We start from the raw sequence: 26,721 nt of genomic DNA on the forward strand, positions 1-26,721 counted from the left end.
GAGCCCTCTAAACAAATACGTAGTTAAATATTTATTAGGCATTATTACGGCACGAGCAAAGCAGGCAGTGCCACCCAGCCCGGCTGCGGCGCAAAGTCTACTGCACAGTGCACAACAGCTGAGGATGGAAAGTTTAGTCCAAGCACAGCAGGAAAATTCATTGCTACTTCAAGAAGTGTAATTAGGTCTTTAATGTTTATGGAGGGAAAACAGGACCTTGTTTAAAAAAAAAAGGTTTAATTTAAAATAAACTATTTTAAAATCATTTTAACCAGGGCTAAACAAGTTTTGTTAAACTCTTGGCCACATATCCACAGATGTCAACACTGCTAGATGTGATCAAACCCAGCACCAGAAGAATCCATCACTTGTACTAAGGCTAGTCTAGGGAGTTGGCTTCACTGCAGAGTTAACAGGGTTCTAACTTGAGCGTTGCCCCCAGATCAAATCCCATCCACACACAATAGCTCTGAACTCAAGCATGGGAGTTCTTTAACTTGATTTGGCTGCCTGGTCAATGGAGCTCAAGTGAACACAACTCAGCGGGCAATTCAATCACTACGATCTGAATGTTATTTCACTGTGTAGCTGCTCTCATCGGAGTTAGGCTAATTTGAGGTGTTAACTGCAGTGAAAACCTGGGTTAGAAGTTAACAGACTGTACAGAGGTGGACACGTGAAGTAGGCTCTCTTATTACTGGAGCTAGGTGGGAAATGGTTTTCCCATCCCATGAAAGTTTTAAAGATTCTGAAATTTATCCTATCACAAATTGTGACAAATTATAAATCTCATATTTTTATGAACTGAACCTGAATTGGGTTTTTTTTTAATTAGGTAAAATTAAATGTTTCTTTTGGATACTTCCAAAACTTTTTATTTTTTTTTCAAGCTTTTGTAACCTTAATCTCCAAAAAGAAACAACAATTTTCAAAACAAAAAGTTGTTTCAAACCAAAAATGAAACTTTTTGTTTAGATAATGTTGAAACAACATTTTGACAATGGTAAACAAGTTTATTAAAATGTTTAAGAAGCTTCATTTAAAATTAAATTAAAATGCAGATATCAGTTTAGTCAGGGGCGGCTCTAGACCCCAGCGCGCCAAGCAGGCGCGTGGGGCGGCCCTTTCCCGGGGGGGGGTGGCATTTGGCTCCGGTGGACCTGCCGCAGGCATGACTGCGGGAGCTCAACCGGAGCCGCGGGACCACGGCACCCGCCGCAGTCATGCTTGCGGCAGGTCCGCTCGTCCCGGGCTCCGGTTGACCTGCCGCAGTCATGCCTGCGGGAGCTCAACCGGAGCCGCGGGAAGAGGGGACCCGCCGCGGGACCGGGGAAGGGCGGCGCAGCGCACCGCGCTGCTTCGGGCAGCCTGATTTCTAGAGCCGCCCCTGAGTTTAGTGCAGTGGTTCTTCACCTGGGGTGCACGCACCCCCTGAGGCAGGGCCGGTGCAAGGATATTTTGCACCCTGGGCAAAACTTCCACCTTGCGCTCCCGCCCCTTGCACTTCACTTCATTGAGGGGCAAATCCCAATAAGCCTTTATAGATCCCAGGGGCCAGCCGTGCCCAGGGGCTGCTCCCCAGAACAGGTTCCTCTCTCCCTGCCTCCTGAACTCCCCTGGAGGGTCCACAGCCCCCCCGCGAGCCCTCCCCTCCCCTCCCCTCCCCTCCCCACTCCACCCCATCCCATCCTGGTGGCTTCCGCCCCGAGTCCACTCACTGGCTTTGCCGGGCTTGGGCCGCTGCAGCAGCCTAAGTTACGCAACTTCAGTTACATGAATAATGTACTGAAGTCGACGGACTTAGATCTACTCACCGCAGTGTCTTCACTTCACTTCAGTGAGTCAACTGCTGCCGCTCCCCCGTCGACTCTGCCTGTGCCTCTCGCGGCGCTGGAGTACAGGAGTCAATGGGAGAGCGCTTGGGGGTTGATTTATCGTGTCTAGACTAGACGTGATAAATCGACCCCCGCTGGATCAATCGCTGCCCGCCGATCCGGTGGGTAGTATAGACATACCATAATTCTGCTTCTGATTTAATTATTTAGCAATTCCCTGGAGACATGTGGTACCTTTATACCCACCACTTTGACGCTTTCCTCTCTATGACCCCCAAAATGAACACATTACAATGACTTTCATGCATTTGCCCTTCCGTTTGGAATGTTCTGACTCTTCTGTATACACCAGTCACCCGCAGCCCAAGTGCAAGAGAGGGTTATGATCTATTACAGTCAAACCGCTGTTTGCCACCAAACCATTAACTCCTTTGAGATTGTGACTATGTCAAAAAAAGGGATTTTTGTGGGGGGGGGGGGGGAGTTTTTTTTTTATATAAGTAGCTGGGTAATGATCAAGTGACTATAAAAAAAAAAACAACCAACAAAAATACAGCTATTTATATAAATATATTAATCCCTGCAGGCAATGTGTCTCTTCAGCTTCACCAAAAAGGTTCATGAACAGATTGCATAAGCAAAGAATTTCTACATTCTTTACACTTCTCCTCCCCAGAAAAAGAAAGGGTTTTTTTCCTCTTCTTTATATTGCAGGCACAGAATGGCAACTCTGGCACTCGATAATCCATTCCCGGAGGTCCAGAAGTCAGCACCCCTACATTTAACAGGGGGTGTTTGTTTGTTTTTATATATATATATATATATCTCAAATCATCTTGGCTAGAGATTAGTTCCTTCAGGAGAAACAGTGCTTTTAGACTTCTTATACAGCAAAATGGGGAAAAAAATAACCCCAAACTTCTATGGCTCAACAACAAAAAGCTTCTTGAATTACCAAGCAGTTTCACGGAACAGCCTTCATTGCGCAATAGTCTCCCGAAGAGTGGGTGCTGTGTGTGTCCTGGCGGGCGGGGGAATACTGCTCAAATGGCACGGAGAGGTCAAGGTACTCCTGCAAGGAGAGAAGACACATGGTTACATGGTCAGGGGTGAGGGAGGAGAGATAGCTAATGATGCTGCAACACTTTTCAGTTACCACAAGCATTAGGGTTAGAGCTGGGGATGCCAGAGCTGGGTTTTGAACACCCCCAAAGCATGAGGGTTTGGGGATCTGGGATTTTGGCTTAGCCAATTATAAAGATAGGGGCCAGGTCTGAATTTCAAGCCACCTCCAGAGCTCAACTGCAGGGCTCTGGTTCAGGCCCATCTCTGCTCAGGACTGATCTTTAGCCAGAGAGAAACACTTACCTCCGTTGGTGTTACAGTCAGGACCCTATCCAGGTCTTCCACTAGCTGCTTAAAGGTTGGCCGTTCCGATGGGACTACATGCCAGCACTCCTTCATGATCATGTACCTGAGGAGAACAAAGAGCAAGAGGCCTTCCCTGTGATGGGGTGGGGGAGAGAGAAGAGCACGTGTGCAGATCTACATGTCCCAGCACAGCCAGGCTTTGGCCCATGCACCTGCTGGGGCAGAACCAGCCCCCACTGCTTTGCATTGCTCTAAACAAAGTGAGACATGCAGCTCCTTCTGTGCCTGAACCCACTGCCCAGCCCAGATACAGCCACCAGTCTGTGCATTGCTACAGGGCGTAACACAACCCAGCTGGTATGCCTGCAGCAGAAGTAAAGAAAGGGGATCCCCTAGGTAAACCTCTCCAGCACGGGGCCTTAGGAACCCACAGTGCCGGAGCCCAAGAGGGGCAGGTATGGAAACTGGGTGTGAAGAGGGAGGGAAAGCCCAGGCTACAGAGTACTGAGAAAGGCAGCTGGGTCTATCAGGAGTTTTATTACTGTAGCTGTCTATCACACAGTCCTTGGCAGCATAGGCCTAAGGTTGCCAATGGCTTGGTGCTCTATGTAGCCCCAGCATTCATGGCCTTGGCAGCAGGACCAGAGGCCCCAAAGGGAAATCAAGGAGGAGGAAATTCACACTTCAACTTCTTTGACATGCACGCACACCCCTTTACAATAAGGTGGGCGACCTGCAAATCACAAAGCTAGCCATAAACTGTCACATTTGACTAGGAAGCCATTGGATTATCCAAACAGAAGCCCCTAATGTCCTAGTCGGAAATCTGGTTTGTATGGTAAACAATGCTAAGGCCTGGCTCTCGCCCTGTCACTTTGCTAGGAGCAAGAGGACACTCATCAGGCCCTATTGGTCTTGAGTGCCCTCTCCCTTAAGCAGGAACCAATGATGTTTACAGGAGAGGGCGTCCTCCCACAGAGATGCAGCACTTATGAAACAAGAGCAAATACCAATTTCATACAGATTGGTCTGCTTTGAAATCCAACATACAGCAGGGAAAGCTTTGCCTACAGCAGGTTTGTCCACAGTGTGGAGTAGGCAAAGCCAACTGGACCAGGGAAGAGTTAAGAGACAACAGCCGGGAACGGCGAGACAACAGGCTTAAAATGGAGTACTGCTAGCACGACACTCACTGAATAGTGATTTGTCCTGCCTCAGTCCCAGCGTACTGACTGGAGTTAGACACAGGCAATTAAATGTTACTTAATTCACATTTGTTTAGGGAGTTACTGAAGTTGAAACAACAAGGAAGGAAACTAAACGTAATGATGCCATTTTCAGAGGCTCAGAACCGGCCTCCTAGCAATGGTCTCAGGGCCAGAGAAAGTGTTTCTTGCCCGCACAGTGGCCAACGTGCCGGGAGCGGAGTACTGCTGCAATCAGACAAATACATCAGGCAGGAAATGCTGCATTCGAAGGGTAAGTCACCAGAGGCACTGCTAGCCCACTGGGGGCTCAAAGAAGGACTATCCTCTTCCCCTGCTCCACCCCAACAAATACTGCTTGGGGACCTAAGCGATTGCTTAGTCTGCTTATGCCTGAGCCTCCCTAGGCAAATCCACAGACCTGAGCTGGGCATGGGTTGACATGAATCGACCAAGCATAGCAAGCGTAGCTGCATATTTTGACTGTCGGTGATGTAATGAGTCTAAATGCATCAGGCTCGGTAAGTCTATCTGGAGCCAGCCGGACAATCGCACAGCAGGACCAGCTAAACAGTAGTAAGTGGGGGTCAGACAAAGGAATGGGCAGCAATATTTATACACACACACCCTGGAGAAAGTGAATTAAGAAGGAAAATAAACTCGTGCGTCAGCCAAGGTTTCTAGAAATGAAGCCATAAAGCTACTCCCTCCCTCACTTACAGGTCATGAGTGCAGTTTGCTGGCTTGTCCAGCCGATTGCCTTCTTTTAAGAATTTGAAGAGTTCCTTGCTTGGAATTCCCGGATATGGAGACCCCCCCAAAGTAAAGATCTCCCACAGCAGCACTCCAAAAGACCAGCTGGGAACCAAAGAAAGATGTTTAAAATTCAATGAGGTTTTTCAGTTTGTTTGGTTTTTTGCTTTATTTCAGTGCAGCCATGCACAGCTAACACAGACGTCAATAGCATGACTAATTGCCTAGGCCATTTTCACTAGTTACTTGGAGATCTCTGCTGATCCAACTCACTAGCAAAGAACTCCCAGGCACCACGTCTGAAACTGAAATCAGCATTTAATCAGATAGGTGACAGCCCATTTATTACCCCTGGCTCTTCGTTAGGTCTTCCACCAGCTCCACTGAATGGAACAAATCCAATGATTCATGCCCAGCTTCACTGAATCACAGGCTAGGAACCACAGGCCACTGTGCAAGCTGATATCAAAGCTTGCTTGTTACAACCCTTATTTCACTGGCCGGACTGGAACAGAAACCCCCTACAAAAATCAGCACAGGTCTAATGTTAAATGCCTTGGCACTGCTGCTGTGCTACATTTAAAAGTCCACTTTTTCAAAATATATTTTGCCTCCTTCATTTTCTTTTTTAAAATAGAGATTGTGTGTCTCTTTCTATCTCTCTAATTTAGGTAAACTGATGTGTCCATTGCTGCATTACCTACGTGCTGAAACTACGATTTTGGATCACTGAAGCTACAGCATGTGAAATTTACAGAAGAGAGAATACAAATAATGCTTACACATCGCTCTGGTGAGTGTAGACCCCGTCAAACAATGCTTCTAGAGCCATCCATTTCACAGGCAGCCGACCCTGTAATTAGGAAGACAAAGGGAATGTTCCATCAGCATATTCACTCAGCCACAAGGGCACTATCTGAATCTTCTATTCTAATCCAGTTTGAAACATTTTCATTAGTCACCACATCTGCTTCCCTGATCACTGTGCAGGCAGTAGTGGCCACATGTAAACAGAATATAACATTTGATCCCCGGTCTTCACTGACTATCTGCATTATAAACACCCTCACCCTCTTGCATGCTGCATTTCACTGCCAAGACAGGTTTAATGAATCAAGACATTTAAATCTCTGCATGAAAAACAGCATCCATCATGTACGAACGCAGCTGTGGGGCTGGACAGTTTCAAAATAGAGTGGGACCAACACACACAGGCCTCGCTGGCTTGAAGAGATCATTTCACTCAGTGCAAAAATGCTGCTTAGTCTGAACTGTAGGGGGAAATCCACAGAGTGAATTCACCCAATGGCTTCACTGTGATCCCGCTGAAATCAAATGGGGTGTTTTTGTCATTTCAGCAGGACTATCGATGATCTCAACAGGGCTCCTTGTGGGTACAGGGGCCTGCCTGCCTGCTACCAATTGCTGGATCAGGGCCCAATGTTTTTCTCAATGCAGTAATTTGTTTAAAAAGAAGGTGTGGACCAAGGGCGTGTGCTGCTGACTCCTCCACCGCTGGGACCTGCCATGCACTTGGCAGCTGTGTACTCACACTGGCTGTTTTCTTGTAACAGCTGATGTTGCCAACATCTCTGGCTAGGCCGAAATCGGCTATTTTCATCACATTGTCTTCAGTGACTAACACGTTCCTGGCTGCCAAGTCTCGGTGAATGCACTGTGAAAGGTGAGCATGAAGATAAATATGGGCTCGTTAAACTGCTTATGATTCGTGGTTTATGCCGATTCATTTACCTGAAAGCCAATAAAGCTGCACCATTTAATTCTTCGCCCTTTAGATCATCGCTGCCACATGCAGTCTCAGACAAACGGCTTCTAAGCAACATCTAACACACACACACACACACACACACACACACACACACACACAGGCAAGACAGCAGTGCTTCTTCATCTGCTCTCTCGGGACAGGACACTCGGACTGGAGATCGGCTAGATCCCGGGGCTGAACACCAAGCTGCCACCACCAGGGAGGAGAGTCTGGGCTAATGGTTTACTTACAGGAGGGCAATGGGAATCGAGACACTAGGATTTGATTCCCTGCTCTACGACTGACTCACTGTGTATAAACTAATGTCCCAGTTTCCCCATCTGTAAGATGGGCCTGATTGTCAATTGCGAGACTAGTGTCAGGTCCAATGTTTGCAAAGTGCTTTCGGAGCCCACGGATGGCTCTATGTAAGTGTCAGGTCTTGTTATGAATGGGTCAAATCCTTCGCTGGGCTAACTCCAAGGGAGTCTACGTTCACCTGGTAACTAACCAGATATACTGCTCTTCTAGCAAACGAATGTTTGTCACAGGCTGTGTCTCTGTCTCAGCCTTGATGCTCTGCACTTTCAGCAGTACTGAAAAGGGGCCACAGAGGCTCCTGATTCTATTGTCTGAGATGAGATTCTCTCTCAAAGTGACTTTCAATTTTGCTGTCATGCTGACGCCACCAAGATGCAGCGTACAGCGCAGCATGGCTCTAAATCTGACCGTGGCCACCTCTGGCTAGTGGCTGAGACTGACTGAAGGTCAGACATCTGAAAGTCAATTACTTCTGCCTTTAGACGTTTCTGTTGTGTGACATTTGTATTTGCTCACTGAAAACACGCAACTGAGGTCTGCCTTTCATACGGACTCTGCAATTGTCCATGTATTGCCAAACTGTTCACACACTTACTCATAGACTTTAAGGTCAGAAGGGACCATTATGATCATCTAGTCTGACCTCCTGCACAATGCAGGCCACAGAAGCTCACCCATCCACTTCTATAACAAACCCTTAGCCTATGTCTGAGTTATTGAAGTCCCCAAATTGCGGTTTGAAGACCTCAAGCTGCAGAGAATCCTCCAGCAAGTGACCCGTGACCCGTGCCCCATGCTGCAGAGGAAGGCGAAAAACCTCCAGGGCCTTTGCCAATCTGCCCTGGAGGAAAATTCCTTCCCGACCCCAAATATGGCGATCAGTTAAACCCTGAGCATGTGGGCAAGACTCACCAGCCAGCACCCAGGAAAGAATTCTCTGTAGTAACTCAGATCCCAACCCATCTAACTTCCCATCACAGACCACTGGGCATACTTACCTGCTGATAATCAAAGATCAATTGCCAAATTAATTGCCAAAATTAGGCTATCCCATCATACCATCCCCTCCATAAATTTATCAAGCTTAGTCTTACTGTTGGATTGTTGATTACAGCAAAGGGGCACCCAGCTAAAATCGCTCATAAATGGATGTGATCATACACAAATGGACTTCTAGGTCCCTTAACAATGCTTCTTTGCAAGCAGCAATGCATTTCTTACTGAAAAAAATAATTCCTGTACTAGGCTCTTAAGGGCAGAACCCAGTCATATATTTGCCCACAATGCACTGTGCACACCTATCACATGACACATATGTTTATGTACGTGATAAATAACAGACTCCAAGTCACTCAACTCACTTTCTGAGATGCCAAATACTCCATGCCACAGGACACCTGGTAGGCGCACGAGACTAAATCTTTAAATGTTAACTGCTCTTCTGGCAGCTTGCAGGTGTTGAGTGAAAATGTGTCAGGCGGCCGATGATCCCGGAGATATTCCTTCAAGTTCCCTTTTGACGCATATTCTACCAGAATGTAAAGTGGGCCTGCCAACAAAAAACAGTCACAATCTGGCTCTTACATCATAATTACAAAGCGCCTTGCAAAGCAGAGTGAGAGTCACTAGCCTCATTTTACTGAAAGGGAAAGAGGGGGTGAGGTGACATTATGGCGATCAACAGATGGCTCAGGCAGTGGTGCTATAAGGAGGGCTTTGGGATGTATGGCCACTGGGAAGCATTCATGGGCGGAAGACTGTTCTCTTGGGCTGGACTTCACCTAAGTAGGGAGGGAAATAGATTTCTAGGATGGCGGCTGGTACACAACTGATTAAGAGAGCTTTAAACTAGGAATCTGGGGGAGATGTCCAGGTAATCTCCATGCCGGAATTTAACATTGAGAGGGAAGAAAACAAAGCAAGAAAGGATACAGCCGTGGGTAGGAGAATGGACATAAGGAGGAAGGATAGTGTAGATACCAGTCTAATAGGTGATACTGGCAGACATGAGCCCCCCCCGCCCACCAGTAACCCCCACTCACACCCCCTGTTGCCCCAGCACTGGCCTCCCCCCAAATGTGGGATCCGCTACCAGCACACTGCAGCCGAGCCCTGGCCCAGCTGCGACTCTGTCCCCATGTGGGTGGAGCTGCTGGGCAGCACGGAGCGGGAGTACTTCCAGGTGGCGGCGCGGCTACGGGGTGGCGCAAAGAACACGGCCCCCTCCCTGGGCTTCGCAGCACTGCTGGTGGCCAAGGTGGATCAGTTCGCGCTCACCACCCTCACCCTCGACATGCTGGCAGCCAAAGACCTGGAGAGCCCCCCGGACCTGCTGCTCTTCAGCCTCACGGTGCCCTGGCCCAGCCCTGGCAGGAGGGAAGGCGAGGATCTCCGGCTGTGGGGCTACCTGCTCAGCACCGACGAACCCAGCCGGCCGCTCACCTCCTCACACACTCCAGGAGCCCATCGCCGCCATCGCAGCCCGGGCTCGGCTCCAGGGGACCCCGTTTCCCTCCCTCCCTGGCCGCCCAGAGGATTCAGGGCAAAGCAATTTTGGGGGCCCCTTCCATAAAAAAAGTTGCAATACTATAGTAACATGTATTTGGAAATGTAAAAAATAACTAGTGAAAATTAATTTGTAATAATTTGAAAATACACCAAATACATTATTTAAAAACATTAAATGCTTTACTGGTCAGTATACATTTGCAATTACAAAATGGGCTGTTGCTGGGTGATGGTGATGGTTGGTGCCAATGGGCTGTCACTGCCTGGAGGTGGTGCTGCTGTTGCCCAGGGCTGGGTGGGGAGCTGGGTGCTGGGGGGTGCCCGGCTCACAGGGGCTGGGCTCAGGACTGTGGGGAGATGGGGTCGGAGGTTGTCTGGCTCAGAGGGGCTCGCCTCAGAGCTGGGGGTCTGGGGTGGGGGGATGGGGTCGGAGGGTGCCCAGCTCAAAGGGGCTGGGCTTGGAGATGAGGGTCAGGGCTGTGGGGGATGGGGTCGGGGGGTGCCCGGCTCAACGGGGCTGGGCTCGGAGCTGGGGGTCTGGGGTGAGGGAGATAGTGTCAGGGGGTGCCCACCTCAGAGCAGCTGGGCTCAGAGCTGGGGGTCAGGGCAGTGGGGGATGGGGTCAGGGGTGTCCGGATCAGAGGGGCTGGGCTCAGAGCTGGGGGTCAGGGCTGTGGGGGGAATGGGGTCAGGGGGGTGTCCGGATCAGAGGGGCTGGGCTCGGAGCTGGGGGTCAGGGCTGGGGGGAATGGGGTCGGGGGGTGCCCAGCTCAGAGGGGCTGGGCTCAGAGCTGGGGGTCAGGGCTGTGGGGGGAATGGGGTCAGGGGGGTGTCCGGATCAGAGGGGCTGGGCTCGGAGCTGGGGGTCAGGGCTGTGAGGCGGATGGGGCCGGGGGGGTGCCCAGGTCCTAGGGGCTGGGGTTGGAGCTGGGGATCAGGGCTGGGTGGGGAGGATGGGTTTGGGGGGGTGCCCACCTCAGAGGGGCTGGGCTTGGAGCTGGGGGTCAGGGCTGGGCCTGGGGGGGTAATGGGGTCGGGGGTGCCTGACAAACACCTCCCTGAGACCCCCCCAATCCAACCCCCCCTTCCCTGGCCCCTGACCGCCCCCCCCCACAGAACCTGTGCCCCCTCCCTGACCCCTGAGTGTCCCCGGGGCTCCCTGCCCCTTAGCCACTCCCCCCGCCCCGGCTGCTTACCCCCGGCTCACGGCGCGGCAGCCGCATGGCTCTGGACGGGGCTGAGCTCTTCCCCGCTCAGAGCCGCGTGGGGAGGGGGCGGGGCCGCGAGCTCCAGGCTGAGCTCAGCTGCCTCCGCTCGGCCCGGAGCTCGCAGCCCCGCCCCCTCCCCACACGGCTCTGAGTGGGGCGGAGCTCAGCCCCGCCCCCCCCAGCCCCGCCCCCCTCCCCCAGCCAAGCGGCTGCAGCGCTGTTTAGGACCTGGGAAACAAGTGGAGGAGGAGCGGCCCGTCTTCTGCAGCCAGGCAGGGCCGCGCTACCGGTAAGGGGCCATCCCTCTCCCCGAAGCGGAGCCGGTAGCGCGGCCCTGCCCCGGCTGCAGGGGACGGGCTGCTCCTCCGCTCGCAGCAGCAGGATGAGCTGGGGCCCCAGCCTTTTGCCGCCCCCTATATTTTGCCGCCCTAGGCACCAGCTTGTTTTGCTGGTGCCTAGAGCCGTCCCTGGATACTGGTGGTAGAATGTCTGTGCCTAATCGGGTAAAGAATGTCAGTGAAGCCAAACGGCAAAAAATAAGATGTTTGTACACTAATGCAAGGAGCCTAGGTAAAAAAATGAAGGAACTAGAGCTACTGGTGCAGAAAGTGAAACCGGATATTATAGGGATAACAGAAACATGGTGGAATAGTAGTCATGACTGGAGTACAGGTATTGAAGGGTATGTGCTGTTTAGGAAAGACAGAAATAAAGGCAAAGGTGGTGGAGTAGCACTGTATATCAATGATGAGGTAGACTAAAGAAATAAGGAATGGATAAGATAGAGTCTGTCTGGGTAAAAATAACATTGGGGAAGAAAGCTACTAGAGCCACCCCTGAGATAGTGCTTGGGGTGTGCTACAGACCGCCAGGATCTGATCTGGATATGGATAGAGACCTCTTTAAGGTTTTAATGAAGTAAACACTAATGGGAATTGTGTGATCATGGGAGACTTTTACTTCCCAGATATGGACTGGAGGACAAGTGCTAGTTATCATAATAGGGCTCAGATTTTTCTGGATGCAATAGCTGATGGATTCCTTCACCAAGTAGTTGAAGAACCAACAAGAGGGGATGCCATTTTAGAGTTGGTTTTGGTGAGTAGTGAGTACCTCATAGAAGAAATGGTTGTAGGGGACAACCTTGGTTCGCGTGATCATGAGCTAATTCAGTTCAAACTAGATGGAAGGATAAACAAAAATAGATCTGGGACTAGGGTTTTTGATTTCAAAAGGGCTAACTTTAAAGAATTAAGGAAATTAGTTAGGGAAGTGGATTGGACTGAAGAACTTGTGGATCTAAAGGCAGAGGAGGCCTGGAACTACTTCAGGTCAAAGTTGCAGAAACTATCAGAAGACTGCATCCCAAGAAAGGGGAAAAAATTCATAGGCAGGAGTTGTAGACCAAGCTGGACGAGCAAGCATCTCAGAGAGGTGATTAAGAAAAATCAGAAAGCCTACAAGGAATGGAAGATGGGAGTGATCAGCAAGGAAAGCTACCTTATTGAGGTCAGAACATGTAGGGATAAAGTGAGAAAGGCCAAAAGCCATGTAGAGTTGGACCTTGCAAAGGGAATTAAACCCAATAGTAAAAGGTTCTATAGCCATCTAAATAAGAAGAAAACAAAGAAAGAAGAAGTGGGGCCGCTAAACACTGAGGATGGAGTGGAGGTTAAGGATAATCTAGGCATGGCCCAATATCTAAGCAAATACTTTGCCTCAGTCTTCAATGAGGCTAATGAGCAGCTTAGGGATAATGGTAGGATGACAAATGGGAATGAGGATATGGAGGTAGATATTATCACATCCGAGGTAGAAGCCAAACTCGAACAGCTTAATGGGATGAAACTGGGGGGCCCAGATAATGTTCATCCAAGAATATTAAAGGAACTGGCACATGAAATTGCAAGCTCATTATCATAGTTCCTATTTTTAAGAAAGGGGAAAAAAGTGATCCGAGTAACTATAGGCCTGTTAGTTTGACATCTGTAGTATGCAAGGTCCTGGGAAAAAAATGAAGGAAAAAGTAGTTAAGGACACTGAGGTAAATGGTAACTGGGACAAAACACAACATGGTTTTACAAAAGGTAGATTGTGCCAAACCAACCTGATCTCCTTCTTGGAGAAGGTAACAGATTTGTTAGACAAAGGAAACGCAGTGGATCTAATCTACCTCGATTTCAGTAAGGCATTTGATATGCTTCCACATGGGGAGTTATTAGTTAAATTGGAAAAGATGGGGATCAATATGAAAACTGAAAGGTGGATAAGGAACTGGTTAAAGGGGAGACTACAATTGGTCGTACTGAAAGGTGAACTGTCAGGCTGGAGGGAGGTTTCTAGTGGAGTTCCTCAGGGATCGGTTTTGGAACCAATCTTTTTATTACTGACCTTGGCACAAAAAGTGGGAATGTGCTAATAAAGTCTGCGGATGACACAAAGCTGGGAGGTATTGCTAACACAGAGAAGGACTGGGATATCATACAGGAAGATCTGGATGACCTTGTAAACTGGAGTAATAGTAATAGGATGAAATGTAATAGTGAAAAGTGCAAGGTCATGCATTTAGGGATTAATTTTGGTTATAAATTGGGGACACATCAGTTGAAAGTAACAGAGGAGGAGAAGGACTTCGGAGTATTGGTTGATCACAGGATGACTATGAGCCGCCAATGTGATATGGCCGTTAAAAACGCTAATGCGGTCTTGGGATGCATCAGGTGAGGTATTTCCAGTAAAGATAAGGAGGTGTTAGTACCGTTATATAAGGCACTGGTGAAACCTCATCTGGTCTCCCATGTTTAAGAAGGATGAATTCAAACTGGAACAGGTTTAGAGACGGGCTACTAGGATGATCCGAGGAATGGAAAACCTGTCTTATAAAAGGAGACTCAAAGAGCTTGGCTTGTTTAGCCTGACCAATATCAGGGAGGGAGAGGAATTATTTAAGCTTAGTACCAATGTGGACACAAGAACAAATGGATATAAACTGGACACTAGGAAGTTTAGACTTGAAATTAGATGAAGGTTTCTAACCATTAGAGGAGTGAAGTTCTGGAACAGCCTTCCAAGGGGAGTAGTGGAGACAAAAGACATATCTGGCTTCAAGACTAAGCTTGATACATTTATGGAGGGGATGGTATGATGGGATAGCCTAATTTTGGCAATTAATTGATCTTTGATTATCAGCAGGTAAGTATGCCCAGTGGTCTGTGATGGGAAGTTAGATGGGTTGGGATCTGAGTTACTACAGAGAATTCTTTCCTGGGTGCTGGCTGGTGAGTCTTGCCCACATGCTCAGGGTTTAGCTGATCGCCATATTTGGGGTCGGGAACCAATTTTCCTCCAGGGCAGATTGGCAGAGGCCCTGGAGGTTTTTCGCCTTCCTCTGCAGCATGGGGCACAGGTCACTTGCTGGAGGATTCTCTGCACCCTGAGGTCCTCAAACCACAATTTGAGGACTTCAATAACTCAGACATAGGTTAGGGGTTTGTTACAGGAGTGGGTGTGTGAGATTCTGTGGCCTGCGTTGTGCAGGAGGTCAGACTAGATCAGGGATGGGCAAACTATGGCCCGCGGGCCGGATCCGGCCCTTCAGGGCTTTGGATCCGGCCCGCGGGATTACCCCTGGTGGTGCTGCGGGCCTGGTGCTGCTCTCAGAAGCAGCCCCTGGGCCGGGAGGCAAAGGGCTCCATGTGCGCACGCAGAGCCCTCTGCCCCCCCCCCCAGGGGCCGCAGCACTTCCTGGAGTGGCGTGGGGACAGGGCAGGCGTGCAGGGAGCCTGCCCTGGCCCTGGTGTGCGCCACTGCCACCCCGGAGCCACTTTAGGTAAGCGGCACCGGGCTGGAGCTCAAACCCCTCCTGCCCCCGCCCCCCAACTTCCTGCCCTAAGCCCTCTGCCTGTACCTCGCACCCCTCCTGCACCCAACTCCCTGCCCTGAGCCCCTTTCTGCACTCCTGTGCATTCCAACCACCTGCCCTGAGCTCCCTGCTGCACCCTGCACCCCGTGCACCCCAACTCCCTGCCCTGAGCCCCATCCTGCACTCCGTACCCCTCCTATACCCCAACCCCCTTCCCTAAGCCCCCTCTGACACTCTGCACCCCTTCTCTGCCCCAATCCCTTGTCCTGAGCCCCTTCCTCCACATCCCGCACTCCACCCGCCCTGCCCCAGCCCTGCATACAATTTCCTCACCCAGATGTGGCCCTCGCCCCAAAAAGTTTGCCCACCCCTAGACTAGATGATCATGATGGTCCCTTCTGATGCAGAGTCTATGAGGCAGGTCAGCCACAAATGTAGCACTGAAGAGGAAGGGCCAATGGTTAGAACACTAGCTTAGGAAATGCAAATTCAAGTCCCAGCTCTGCCACAAAGTTCCTGTGTGACCCTGGGTGTGTCACTTTGTCTCTGTGCCTCAGTTCCCCCATCTGTGAACTTCCCTACCGCACAGGGGTGTTCTGGGGGTAAATGAATTAAAGACTATGAGGTGCTCAGATACTATAGTATTGAGGGCCACCGAAGTACCTAAGAAGGTTAGATAGGGACAGGACTCAGGTCAGGTTCCCTAGCCAAGCGGCCACTGACAAACATCTCCAGAACCGACACACAAACATTAACTCAACTGCCTCACTGCCCTGTGGGCGAGCATTATCCTTTCCGTTTGATGGCTGGGAAGGCTTAGACATAGAGAGTATTATGTGAATTGCCTAAACCCACAGGGCTGGGACTCAAAGCCAGCATATTTTGGGCATTCAGGGAGTAAATAATAATAAATGACAGTCAAACCACCACTCTCTCTGCTTCCAGCTCCATTTTTTTCCCAAAAAAGGAGGACAATAAGGAAAAGCTTTTGAAAAACCAGTATCGATAACAGGTAGAGCCATATATATATTTGCTCCAACATCTAAAAGCCACCCAACTTCTCACTGAGCAAAGCAGTTAGTTATGTCTGTGCACACAATTAATCTTGTGGGCCAATTCAGATGCATGAAGAAAGGGTGAAATCCTCCTGGCCTCTACACAGCCTGAATAAGAGGCTCCAGGAGCACAATATTACATTACAGGGGGAAACCGCTCTGCTTGCTGGGCCAGAAACCTGCAGTACAGGTATGGAAAAGCAACTGTGTACACATAAGGCTGAGCTAGTACGGTGTGCACCACAGAGCAGAATGGGACTGCTTCCCACTGAAATCATGAAGTACGATGGTAGCATATGGCCTTCTCTGAAACATACCATCCTGCGTGCAGGCGCCTAGGAGGTTAATGATATTTTTGTGATTCCCAATCATTTTCAACATTTCCATTTCGGACACCAGGTCAGAAAGATCCTCTTCAGTAGCATCATCTGGAGAAGACGAGGGGAAAAAAGAGAAAGAAACTGTTAGGAAGTGTGAAAGTAGAATGAATTATATTGTAAAAATAAGAATGGATTAAAGAAATGTTGTATGTACCTTTAAGCAGAAATAAGAAATGTTGAAATACAGGTGCCAGGAAAAGAAACATTAGGCATAAACAATGGTGCTAATGGCAAAACATTAACAGAAGATGGGTAGTAGTTAGTAAGGAAATAAGATATGCATGCCTAGCCCAGGTAAACTTATCTGATTCTGCTCCCTTTGTTATCTTGTTAAGTTCTCATCCTTTTATCTGTATAAATAAGATAGTTTGTGTCTTGCATGGGGCTCACATTATCTGGGTGTTATTAGCAGAGCGCTGTGCTAATAAAACAGAGTGGTCTGACAAACTGTGAGTCCTGAGTCTAACTTTGACAATTTGGAGGTCCCACCGAGATGGCAACCGTCTTCACTGGAGCTGTGTGATTCCTGACTGTTTTTGTAGGACGACCGTGGAAGCTGGCACCTGGGCATTTGGCCCGAGCGGTCCTCCACCAGAACGGAAAGGTGCACGACCACAGTGAAGTCTACGCCATTGAACCTGTTGGTTCCCACTCTGTTCTGGTAGGGATCCCGGGATCTGACATCAGGAATCTGGTCAGGTAATTATTTCTGTGTTTTGTCCGGACTGAGGACTGTCCTGTCTCTGTGTCTATCCGTCTTCCTGTGGAGTGTTTGAGTCTGGGTGCCATCTCTGTCCGGGGATCGGCCGACCAAGGGGTTCCTGTCCCTGCGGTCTGAGTGAGTGGAATCTGCACAATTGCAGCCTGTCCTGGGATCTCACCCCCACTTTGAGCTTGTGGGTTCAAAGATGGGGACCCGCAGGTATTCTCCCCCCACCCTAACCCTTAGGGTAGGATTCCTTCTCGCTGCCACCAGTCAGGTTAACGTGTCTGACGCACTGCCTGTCCCCCAAGCTTCCCCTGGGGAACCCAGATTCAAACCCCTTGAATCTCTACACACAGGGAAGCAGCCCACTTCCCCCCTCCCTCTCCTGCTCTCTCTCTGCTTGGAGAAAACCCTTGTCTCCACCGAGTGGTGCCTAGCTTCCTTCCCCTGAATCCACAGGTAAGGAACTTAACCAAGTCCTGAACTTAAAAGAGTTTATTAAAAGAATAAAAGAAAGAAGAGAAAAAATACACAATCTCTATGAATCCAAGATAGACATTCATAGGGTCTAATCTTATTAATCCCTGGAGAAATTTCTCCCTTTTCCTCAGTACAAACAGTACAGGCAAAATTACGAATAATCAATGCAAACACACAGAATTGCAGACACAGGATTCTTATATGCAATTACCCAGTACTTCTAATACTCACTAGCTTGAATAGAAGAAATTAGTTCAGAAAGATGAGCAGACTTGGTTAAGCGTCTGGTCTGGTGTAGGTCCAGACGGCTAAGAACTCAGAACAAAGAACACAGAGACCCAAGTTCCCGCTCTCTGGGATTTTCAAATTCTCTTCCCTGATTGGTCCTTTGGTCAGGTGTTTCACCAGGTCTGTGTTAACCCTTTACAGGTAGACCTTAACCCTTAACTAACTACTTATGACACGCCCCCCAAATCGTCACAGTGGGATCCACTGGCGGCGATTTCCTCCTAAACTGCAAAACCAACAGAGTAATAAACACATGCACTATTACATATACTACTAAGCATATAACATGTAAAGAACACTTTTTAGCCACTAGATTCTGGGAAACTGTCACGAGAGAGTGCATCAGCAACTTTGTTGGAAGCTCCTGAAATGTGTTGAATTTCAAAATCAAAGTCTTGGAGAGCTAAACTCCATCTGATAAGTTTTTTGTTGTTTCCCTTGTTAGTATGAAGCCACTTTAGTGCAGCATGATCGGTTTGTAGCTGGAACTGCCGTCCCCAAAGGTATGGGCGTAGCTTTTCCAAGGCATACACAATGGCGTAACACTCTTTTTCACTGACAGACCAGTGGCTTTCCCTCTCAGACAGCTTCTTGCTGAGAAACACGACAGGATGGAAGTTGTGATCCGGTCCTTCCTGCATTAGTACCGCTCCTACCCCACGTTCAGATGCATCGGTGGTAACTAGGAAGGGTTTGTCAAAGTCCGGGGCCCTTAATACAGGGTCAGACATGAGCATCGCCTTAAGCTGGATAAAGGCTTCCTGACACTCATCAGTCCACTTAACTGCATTTGGCTGGGTTTTCCTGGTCAGATCAGTTAGTGGAGCAGCGATTTGGCTGTAGTGTGGTACAAATCGCCTGTAATATCCGGCCAAACCTAAGAAGGATTGGACCTGTTTCTTTGACCTTGGGACAGGCCACTGTTGGATAGCCTGCACCTTGGCCTGTAGGGGGTTGATGGTTCCTTGACCCACCTGGTGTCCTAGGTAAGTCACTCTGTTTTGGCCTATTTGACACTTTTTGGCCTTAACAGTTAGTCCTGCCTGCCTGATGCGCTCAAAAACCATTTTCAAATGTTCTAGGTGTTCAGGCCATGAATCAGAGAAAATGGCCACATCATCGAGGTATGCAACTGCACAGTCTTCCAATCCTGCTAGTAGACCATCCACCAGCCTTTGGAAGGTGGCAGGTGCATTCCGCAGTCCGAATGGAAGCACAGTAAACTCATACACCCCTGCATGGGTGATGAAGGCAGATTTTTCCCTGGCGGGTTCATCTAGTGGTACCTGCCAGTATCCCTTGGTTAAATCAATGGTAGAGATGAACTGGGCACGTCCCAACTTTTCCAATAGCTCATCAGTGCGTGGCATTGGATAGTTGTCTGGACGAGTAACAGCATTGAGCTTACGGTAGTCCACACAAAAGCGTATTTCCCCATCTGGTTTGGGAACCAGAACCACTGGAGATGCCCATGCACTGGTAGAAGGGCGGATGATACCCATCTCCAACATGTTGTCAATCTCCTGTTTAATAGCAACTTTGGCATGAGGTGACACCCTGTAGGGTGGGGTCCTAATCGGGTGAGCATTACCTGTGTCAATGGAGTGGCAGGTTTGCTCAGTCCGTCCTGGGTTGGCTGAGAACAAGGGCGCGAAGTGAGTGCACAGCTCCTTGATCTGTTGACGCTGCAGACGTTGCAGGGTTGTGGTGAGGGTCACCTCTTCCACACCACCATTTCTTTTACCTTCGTAGTAGACACCTTCAGGCCACTCGGTGTCATCTCCTTCCTGAACTGTAAAGTGACAGACCTGTAATTCTCTGGGATAAAAGGGCTTTAGAGAGTTAACATGAAACACTTTAGGCTTTAAAGAGGAATCAGGGAATGTTATGAGGTAGTTAACAGCTCCCAGGCGCTCCTGGACCATGTATGGTCCTTCCCAGGACGCTTCCATCTTATGGGCCTGTTGCGCCTTCAAGACCATGACCTGGTCTCCAACCTTGAAGGCCCGCTCCTTGGCATGTCGATCATACCAGACCTTTTGCTCTGCTTGAGCATCTCTTAAGTTCTCTCGAGCAAGGGCCCAAGAGTCCCGGAGGGTGTTTTGAAGGTTGCTTACAAAGTCCAGAATGTTAATCCCTGGAGGAGGTGTAAACCCCTCCCATTGCTGCTTTACCAGCTGTAATGGCCCCTTACCCTCATGGCCATATACCAGCTCGAATGGTGAGAATCCTAAACTGGGATGTGGAACAGCCCTGTAGGCAAACAGCAACTGTTGTAACACTAGATCCCAATTATTGGAGTGTTCATTGACGAATTTGCGGATCATGGCCCCCAATGTTCCATTAAACCTTTCCACTAGGCCATTAGTTTGGTGGTGGTACGGGGTGGCAACCAAATGATGCACCCAATGAGTTTCCCACAGGTCTTTCATGGTCCCTGATAGGAAATTTGTTCCCGAATCTGTAAGAATTTCAGAGGGCCAACCCACCCTGGTAAAAATGTCAGTTAAGGCCTGGCACACCGTTTGAGCCCTGGTGTTGCCTAGAGCTACTGCTTCCGGCCATCTGGTAGCAAAGTCCACAAAAGTCAGTATGTACTGCTTTCCTCTGGGGGTCTTTTTTGGGAAAGGACCCATAATATCCACAGCTACTCGCTGAAATGGGACCTCAATTATGGGAAGTGGCTGGAGAGGGGCCTTGACCTGGTCTTGAGGTTTTCCTACCTTTTGGCATACCTCACAAGACCGGACATACTTGGCAACGTCCTTGCCCATCCCCTCCCAGTCGAAGGACCTTCCCAACCTGTCTTTGCTTCGGTTCACCCCAGCATGGCCACTGGGATGATCATGGGCTAAGCTTAAGAGCTTTTCCCGGTACTTTGTCGGAACTAGCAACCGTTTTTGAGGATGCCAGCCCTCCTGGTGTCCACCAGAAAGACTTTCCTTGTATAAAAGTCCTTGGTCCACAACGAACCGGGATCGGTTAGTGGAGCTGAGAGGCGGTGGGTTGCTGCGTGCCGCCGCCCATGCTTTCTTGAGGCTGTCATCAGCTTCCTGCTCCGTCTGGAACTGTTCCCTTGAGGCGGGAGACACCAGTTCCTCTGGAAGTGATGTAGGTGATGAGATTGTTTCTGTTGACTGTGAACCGCTCTCCGCTGGTCCACGAGGTGTTATTTCAGGCTCCGGCTGAGCCTCTAGGGTAGGCTTGTGTGCTGGTTTTTCCAGTTCAGGCCCGTTGTCGCCCTCTGGCGGTGGAGTTGTAATCGCTGGCGCCGGTGCTGGCGCTGGTTGCTCTTCCAGTTCCGGTTCTGGGACTGGATGTAGTATGGCTGCTGTAGGTGTTGGCATGGGATCCGGTTCCACCACCGCTGTCTGGGTCTCTGGTAACACAGACGGGGTCTTGGTGGATGGCTCAGGAACAGGTATGGGTGCAGCAGCTCGTCTGGCTTGGCTGCGTGTAACCACTCCCTCTGTTTCTGGCGGCTCAACGTGATGGGCCAAGTGGTTGCCCAGTATCATGGGGACAGAATAATTGTCATAGACAGCAAAAGTCCACGTCCCTGACCAGCCCTTGTACTGGACAGGTAAACGCACTGTAGGTAATGTTACAGGTTTTGACATGAAGGGGCGAACTGTCACTTTGGTTTTCGGGTTGATGAATTTGGGGTCCACGAAGGTTCGGTGGATAGCTGACACATGTGCTGCAGTGTCTCTCCATGCGACAACTGCCTTTCCGTCCACTCTCAAAGTTTCCCTAAAGCATATGGGTATTTGAGAGATATCTACTTCCGGGTTTCCTTGGTGTGCAGGTGCAAGGAGTTGGACCCGGTTCAGGTTCTTTGGGCATTTGGCTCTGATATGCCCCAGTTCATTGCATCCAAAACATCGCCCACTTGATGGGTCACGGGGTGGTGTTGGTTTACTGGAAACTGGTGAGGTAGAAGAAGAGGTAGGGTGTGACTGTGCTTGGGTTGTAGGTGTGGGCTTGATTGGCCCTCGATGGTAAGGTTTAGTCTCGGTGGGTACCTTGTGTGAATCGCTCCCTTTGGCAGTAGCTTTCGTGTTGTCTACCGATGCCATCCATCTGGCTCCAATCTCTCCTGCCTCAGTGAGAGTTTTAGGTTTACCATCTTGGATGTAGCGTCTAATGTTCTCAGGAACACCATCTAGGAACTGCTCCATCAATATCAGGAGGTGTAGGTCGTCTAGCTCCTCAACCTTGGATCCTGATATCCAGGAGAAATAGTGTCTTTCCAGGTAAGCAGCGTGCTCTGGAAATGACATCTCTGGTTTCCATTTCTGGGCTCTGAAACGCTGACGGGCGTGATCAGGGGTGATGCCCATTCTGAGTCTGGCCTTGGTTAGGAACAGTGGAAAGTCGTCCATCTGGTCTTTAGGCATTTCAGCTGCCACAAGGGATAATTGTCCGCTGAGCTGTGACCTCAGCTCCATCATGTATTGGTCTTTAGGAAGATGGTATCCAATACAGGCCCTCTCAAAGTTTTCTAAAAAGGCCTCAACATCATCCCCTGCCTTGTAGGCGGGAAATTTTTTCCGAAAAGTGTGATCAGTAGGTGGATGGGGTGGTGGATTATGCTGCTTAGCCTGTTCTACTTCCAGAGCCTGCCTCTGGATTTCCAGATCTTTCTCTCTTAATTCCATTTGTCTGATGTGGTCTGCCTCTCTGGCTTTCTGGTCTGCCTCCATGGCCGCCATGGCCATCTGGTGTTCTCTCTCTTTGGCTTCCAGGATTTTTATTTGCAATCGAGCAAGCTCTAGTTGGTCACTTGTTTCTGTCATATCTGTGCCTTGGGGTGCTGGACACCCCCTCCCTGTTTATGATAACTTGAGTAGAGAAAGGGTAATTAATTCTGTGTATAGCAAATTGTGTGTTGCAACTCTCTATTGTTCTGTACTGAGCAACAGGGAAAATCTAAAAAACTCTCTGTCTCTCTGTGAGAAAAGACTAGTGAAAATCTCGGCTTCCTGGCTTCTGCATTTCAAAAGTCACAGGACAAAAAAACTGGCTTCAGGAGCTCTCTCTCCTCACCAAACCTGTTTTCCCTGTTGGACGGGATGAGCTCAGAGGAGCACTCCCCCCACCCAAGGAATCCTGATCACACAAAGGAGGGACACACCTCCTTGCAACCTGTGAGGGCACTTCCCCCCACCTAAGGAATGCACACACTTTCTTTTCCTCCAAGGTGCTTTTCTATGCCACCCGAAAGAAACTGCTTTCACCAAAGCCTGCTGGAAACTTAATTCCCTCCAGCCAAACTGCTGGAACTGCTTCTAACAATACCACTTAGAAACAGAAGACTAGTAAACTACCTCTTCTCTCAGGTTGCTTTCCTGCTCTAGAAGAAGAGAATAGCTTCCTTCAGCGTAGCCCAGCTGAAAAAACTCCTTCTAACAATGGATTCGAAACTCCGCTGCCACCATGTCCTGGGATCTCACCCCCACTTTGAGCTTGTGGGTTCAAAGATGGGGACCCGCAGGTATTCTCCCCCCACCCTAACCCTTAGGGTAGGATTCCTTCTCGCTGCCACCAGTCAGGTTAACGTGTCTGACGCACTGCCTGTCCCCCAAGCTTCCCCTGGGGAACCCAGATTCAAACCCCTTGAATCTCTACACACAGGGAAGCAGCCCACTTCCCCCCTCCCTCTCCTGCTCTCTCTCTGCTTGGAGAAAACCCTTGTCTCCACCGAGTGGTGCCTAGCTTCCTTCCCCTGAATCCACAGGTAAGGAACTTAACCAAGTCCTGAACTTAAAAGAGTTTATTAAAAGAATAAAAGAAAGAAGAGAAAAAATACACAATCTCTATGAATCCAAGATAGACATTCATAGGGTCTAATCTTATTAATCCCTGGAGAAATTTCTCCCTTTTCCTCAGTACAAACAGTACAGGCAAAATTACGAATAATCAATGCAAACACACAGAATTGCAGACACAGGATTCTTATATGCAATTACCCAGTACTTCTAATACTCACTAGCTTGAATAGAAGAAATTAGTTCAGAAAGATGAGCAGACTTGGTTAAGCGTCTGGTCTGGTGTAGGTCCAGACGGCTAAGAACTCAGAACAAAGAACACAGAGACCCAAGTTCCCGCTCTCTGGGATTTTCAAATTCTCTTCCCTGATTGGTCCTTTGGTCAGGTGTTTCACCAGGTCTGTGTTAACCCTTTACAGGTAGACCTTAACCCTTAACTAACTACTTATGACACAGCCGCACCACACTTTGGGTAAAACCCCTGGTGTGAAAGCAAGGGCAATTGAGGCAGTAGCCTGTGGCCTCCTTTTGTGTGTTGCTCTGACGAACCCGAATTTCCTTCTTGTGCGATTGGTGTGTGAAGTCCTCCTGTACTGGTAACCAGACGTCTAAGTCGGAACAGTTCCCTAAACGAACGCTGGCTCATTTTATGTATTTAGGATGGGTCCGGACTCCTGTAAATTTCTGGAAAAATGGTCTAGGCTAACTCAGGGGGATTCCAAAACTCAGTGGCCACTGTTAAAATCTTGGAACAAAGACCGAGTGGACATCTTAAAGGACAAACTCGGCCAACCTAAAACTAAATTGGCTAAAGAAGAGGTTAATTGTTTCATTCAGTGGTGGGAAGAGGCAAATCGTAGCTGGACAAAATAAAAAAACTCGCCTCTCTCAAATATTCAAATAATAAGTTAAAAGCTTTATTAAAAGCCTCCTCTCCCACCACCAGACCGAGCGCTCCCCTTTACCCCGTTCTCAAAAACCCACCCCGGATCGATCCAACCCCCTTAATACTCCCATCTCATTGTAAAAAGGACAAAAAGCAGGATCGGGCCCAGAAAAGCAGGCAAGCAACAGATAAAGAAACTGAAAAACAGGTTGGAAGCCCTAAGGGCATAGTGTAAGGAGTAAGAAAAGCAGTAAGTGCAGGCATGAACCCCTGGAACAATACTTAAATGGTGAAATCTGAGGTGATAAAGGTGTCATTCTGGGAGATAAACAAGTGATTTAAGGAAAGAGAGTGAAAAGTTAACTCTACAAAGGCTGGAGAGAATTAAGCAGTTAAATTTTGTGAAAATGTGTATGTATCTATTTGTCTGTGAAAATATGTAAAGTTCTAAGAATCTAAACCAGCACATCTGGTTTGTAAAACTCCTGTTTTGTAGGTGTAAGATAAATTAGTTTTGTTTTTATTTTTAATACCACTAAAAATTCATTTGACTCTTAATTCAAAGTTGCAAAACTGACAGACCTTTTTGCAAGACACAGGTAATTAGTGTTGTTTGGCTTTGGGATTTAGCATTTAACCCTTAAGGGGTAACTTGATTCTTTATAAAATTTAAAATGTTTTTTTTAAATAAAAACCAAGTCATGGCTGCAATAGGGCAGTCAAAATCAGGAGAATAGGGAGAGATTCTGGAGTCTTTTTGTTTGGTTGGTTGTTGTTTTTTTTTGGTAACAATAGCAGATAAGAGCTGTAGTGAAAGAATTAAAAAAAATATATTTTAACAGTGCCCCTCTGAAGCAACAGCAGAGGTGAGGTGCACAAAACAAAAAGAAGCAATGTTAAAAACACTGAGCCTTAAAATGGCTCTGTGTAATCAGACTGTCACTTTTGATAAGGGTACATGAAAACTCTGTAAGAAAAAAAAACAGTTACATCGTATGTAAAAATTGATATGGCTAATGTCTAAAAAAAAAAGTTGTAATATAGAAGGAATGTGCTTTTCCCCTAGGACATGTGCAGTGTATATTGTAAAAAGGGGTAAAAGAAATACAAATGAAATATGCTACTGAATTAAAATCCTATTAGGGCTCCAAAAAGAGCCGCAATAGACTGTTTTCTTTTTCAGATCTCTGTGTGTTTTGTAAGCAGGAGTTGAAAGTGGAAAGAAATCAAAACTCTGGTGGAAGTTGATTGTGTCCCTTTTAAGACAGAGTCTCTGAGCTCTGCTGATGGCTTTGAATCCAAAAGCCAAGCCTGTGTTGATGCAAATTACCTAACTGATAAAGGAAGGTGAAAACTGCCAGCACAAAAGAAATTGCCTAAATAAAAGACATGGTATAACAAGATCCCTTTAAGAGATTTGATGCTAAATGTTATTGTTAATATTAAACATTGAAATAAATTTAATGTTAGTAAGTACCCCTGTAACAACGTATAGTGTGTATGATTTTTGGAAAAATCCTTGAAGGTAATATGGTAATGATGCTTCTCAGCTATTACCTGTGAATAAACTTAAAACTTAACACAGCAGGAAAAACATTACAAACTTGGTCTGCTATATAAGAGGAAAAACTTGAGGTCCACCACCTCATGGATTTAATAACTAAACAGTGGAATACTTTTCCCATAACTCTTAAAAAGTAGAACCCATTAAAACCTGGCCTGCCTATAGAACAAAAAAACACAGGAAATTATGGGGGTAATTCCTCTGTTTTGCCGGCAATCAGCAAGGGTATTTGTAAAAGAACGGGATCTTTAAGCAATAATCAATGCCACCCCAAAAGGGGTAGAAAAATGTTATTTTTGTCTTTCAGAAAATCATAAAAAGCTAATACCAGCTACAGAACAAGGGAAAGAAAAAAAAAAAACATCCTGTGATAGCTATGGAATGTACTGAAATGCAGATATTTAGAACATAAGATGCTTTGGGTAATATCAGAAAATATTAAGGTTTTAATGCATCTGTTAAATCAAAGGAAAAGATTATTGTTTAATACCTATCAATATAACTGGATGCAGTATGTCTCCAGTACGGTAAGACAAAATTTGTTAAGTGAAGAAATTGTTGTTAAAATTGCACACCAACAGGCTCTGGAAGCAAAGATATGGAAAGTTAGCCCACTCCACAGATTGCACCTGGGATCCTTCTGGCTACCTCAGACCTCAAGCCAGTGGGCTGGGAGGAAGGGAAACTATTGGACACTAGAGGTTGTACCAAGTGGACTCCTCAAAAGTGGGTATGCTTATCCATGCCTATTGCTCCAAAG

The 26,721-nt window shown here is 48.0% G+C and overlaps 1 protein-coding gene across 1 annotated transcript in view; it reads right to left on the reverse strand.

The window, feature by feature from the left end:
• Nucleotides 1-2,799: 2,799 nt before the first annotated feature.
• Nucleotides 2,800-26,721, reverse strand: part of LOC123361493 (fibroblast growth factor receptor 3-like) — a 37,609-nt gene continuing 13,687 nt past the window's right edge. Inside the window, exons 8-14 of the mRNA XM_045001447.1 lie at nucleotides 16,204-16,314; nucleotides 8,615-8,802; nucleotides 6,717-6,839; nucleotides 5,947-6,017; nucleotides 5,132-5,269; nucleotides 3,204-3,309; nucleotides 2,800-2,907 (exon numbers count right to left, since the gene is read on the reverse strand). Of these exons, the coding sequence (XP_044857382.1) occupies nucleotides 2,800-2,907; nucleotides 3,204-3,309; nucleotides 5,132-5,269; nucleotides 5,947-6,017; nucleotides 6,717-6,839; nucleotides 8,615-8,802; nucleotides 16,204-16,314 (845 nt within the window). The remainder of the gene's footprint in view (nucleotides 2,908-3,203; nucleotides 3,310-5,131; nucleotides 5,270-5,946; nucleotides 6,018-6,716; nucleotides 6,840-8,614; nucleotides 8,803-16,203; nucleotides 16,315-26,721) is intronic.

This window comes from Mauremys mutica, unplaced genomic scaffold, assembly GCF_020497125.1.
Source record: "Mauremys mutica isolate MM-2020 ecotype Southern unplaced genomic scaffold, ASM2049712v1 Super-Scaffold_2380, whole genome shotgun sequence".
Lineage (NCBI taxonomy): Eukaryota > Metazoa > Chordata > Testudines > Geoemydidae > Mauremys > Mauremys mutica.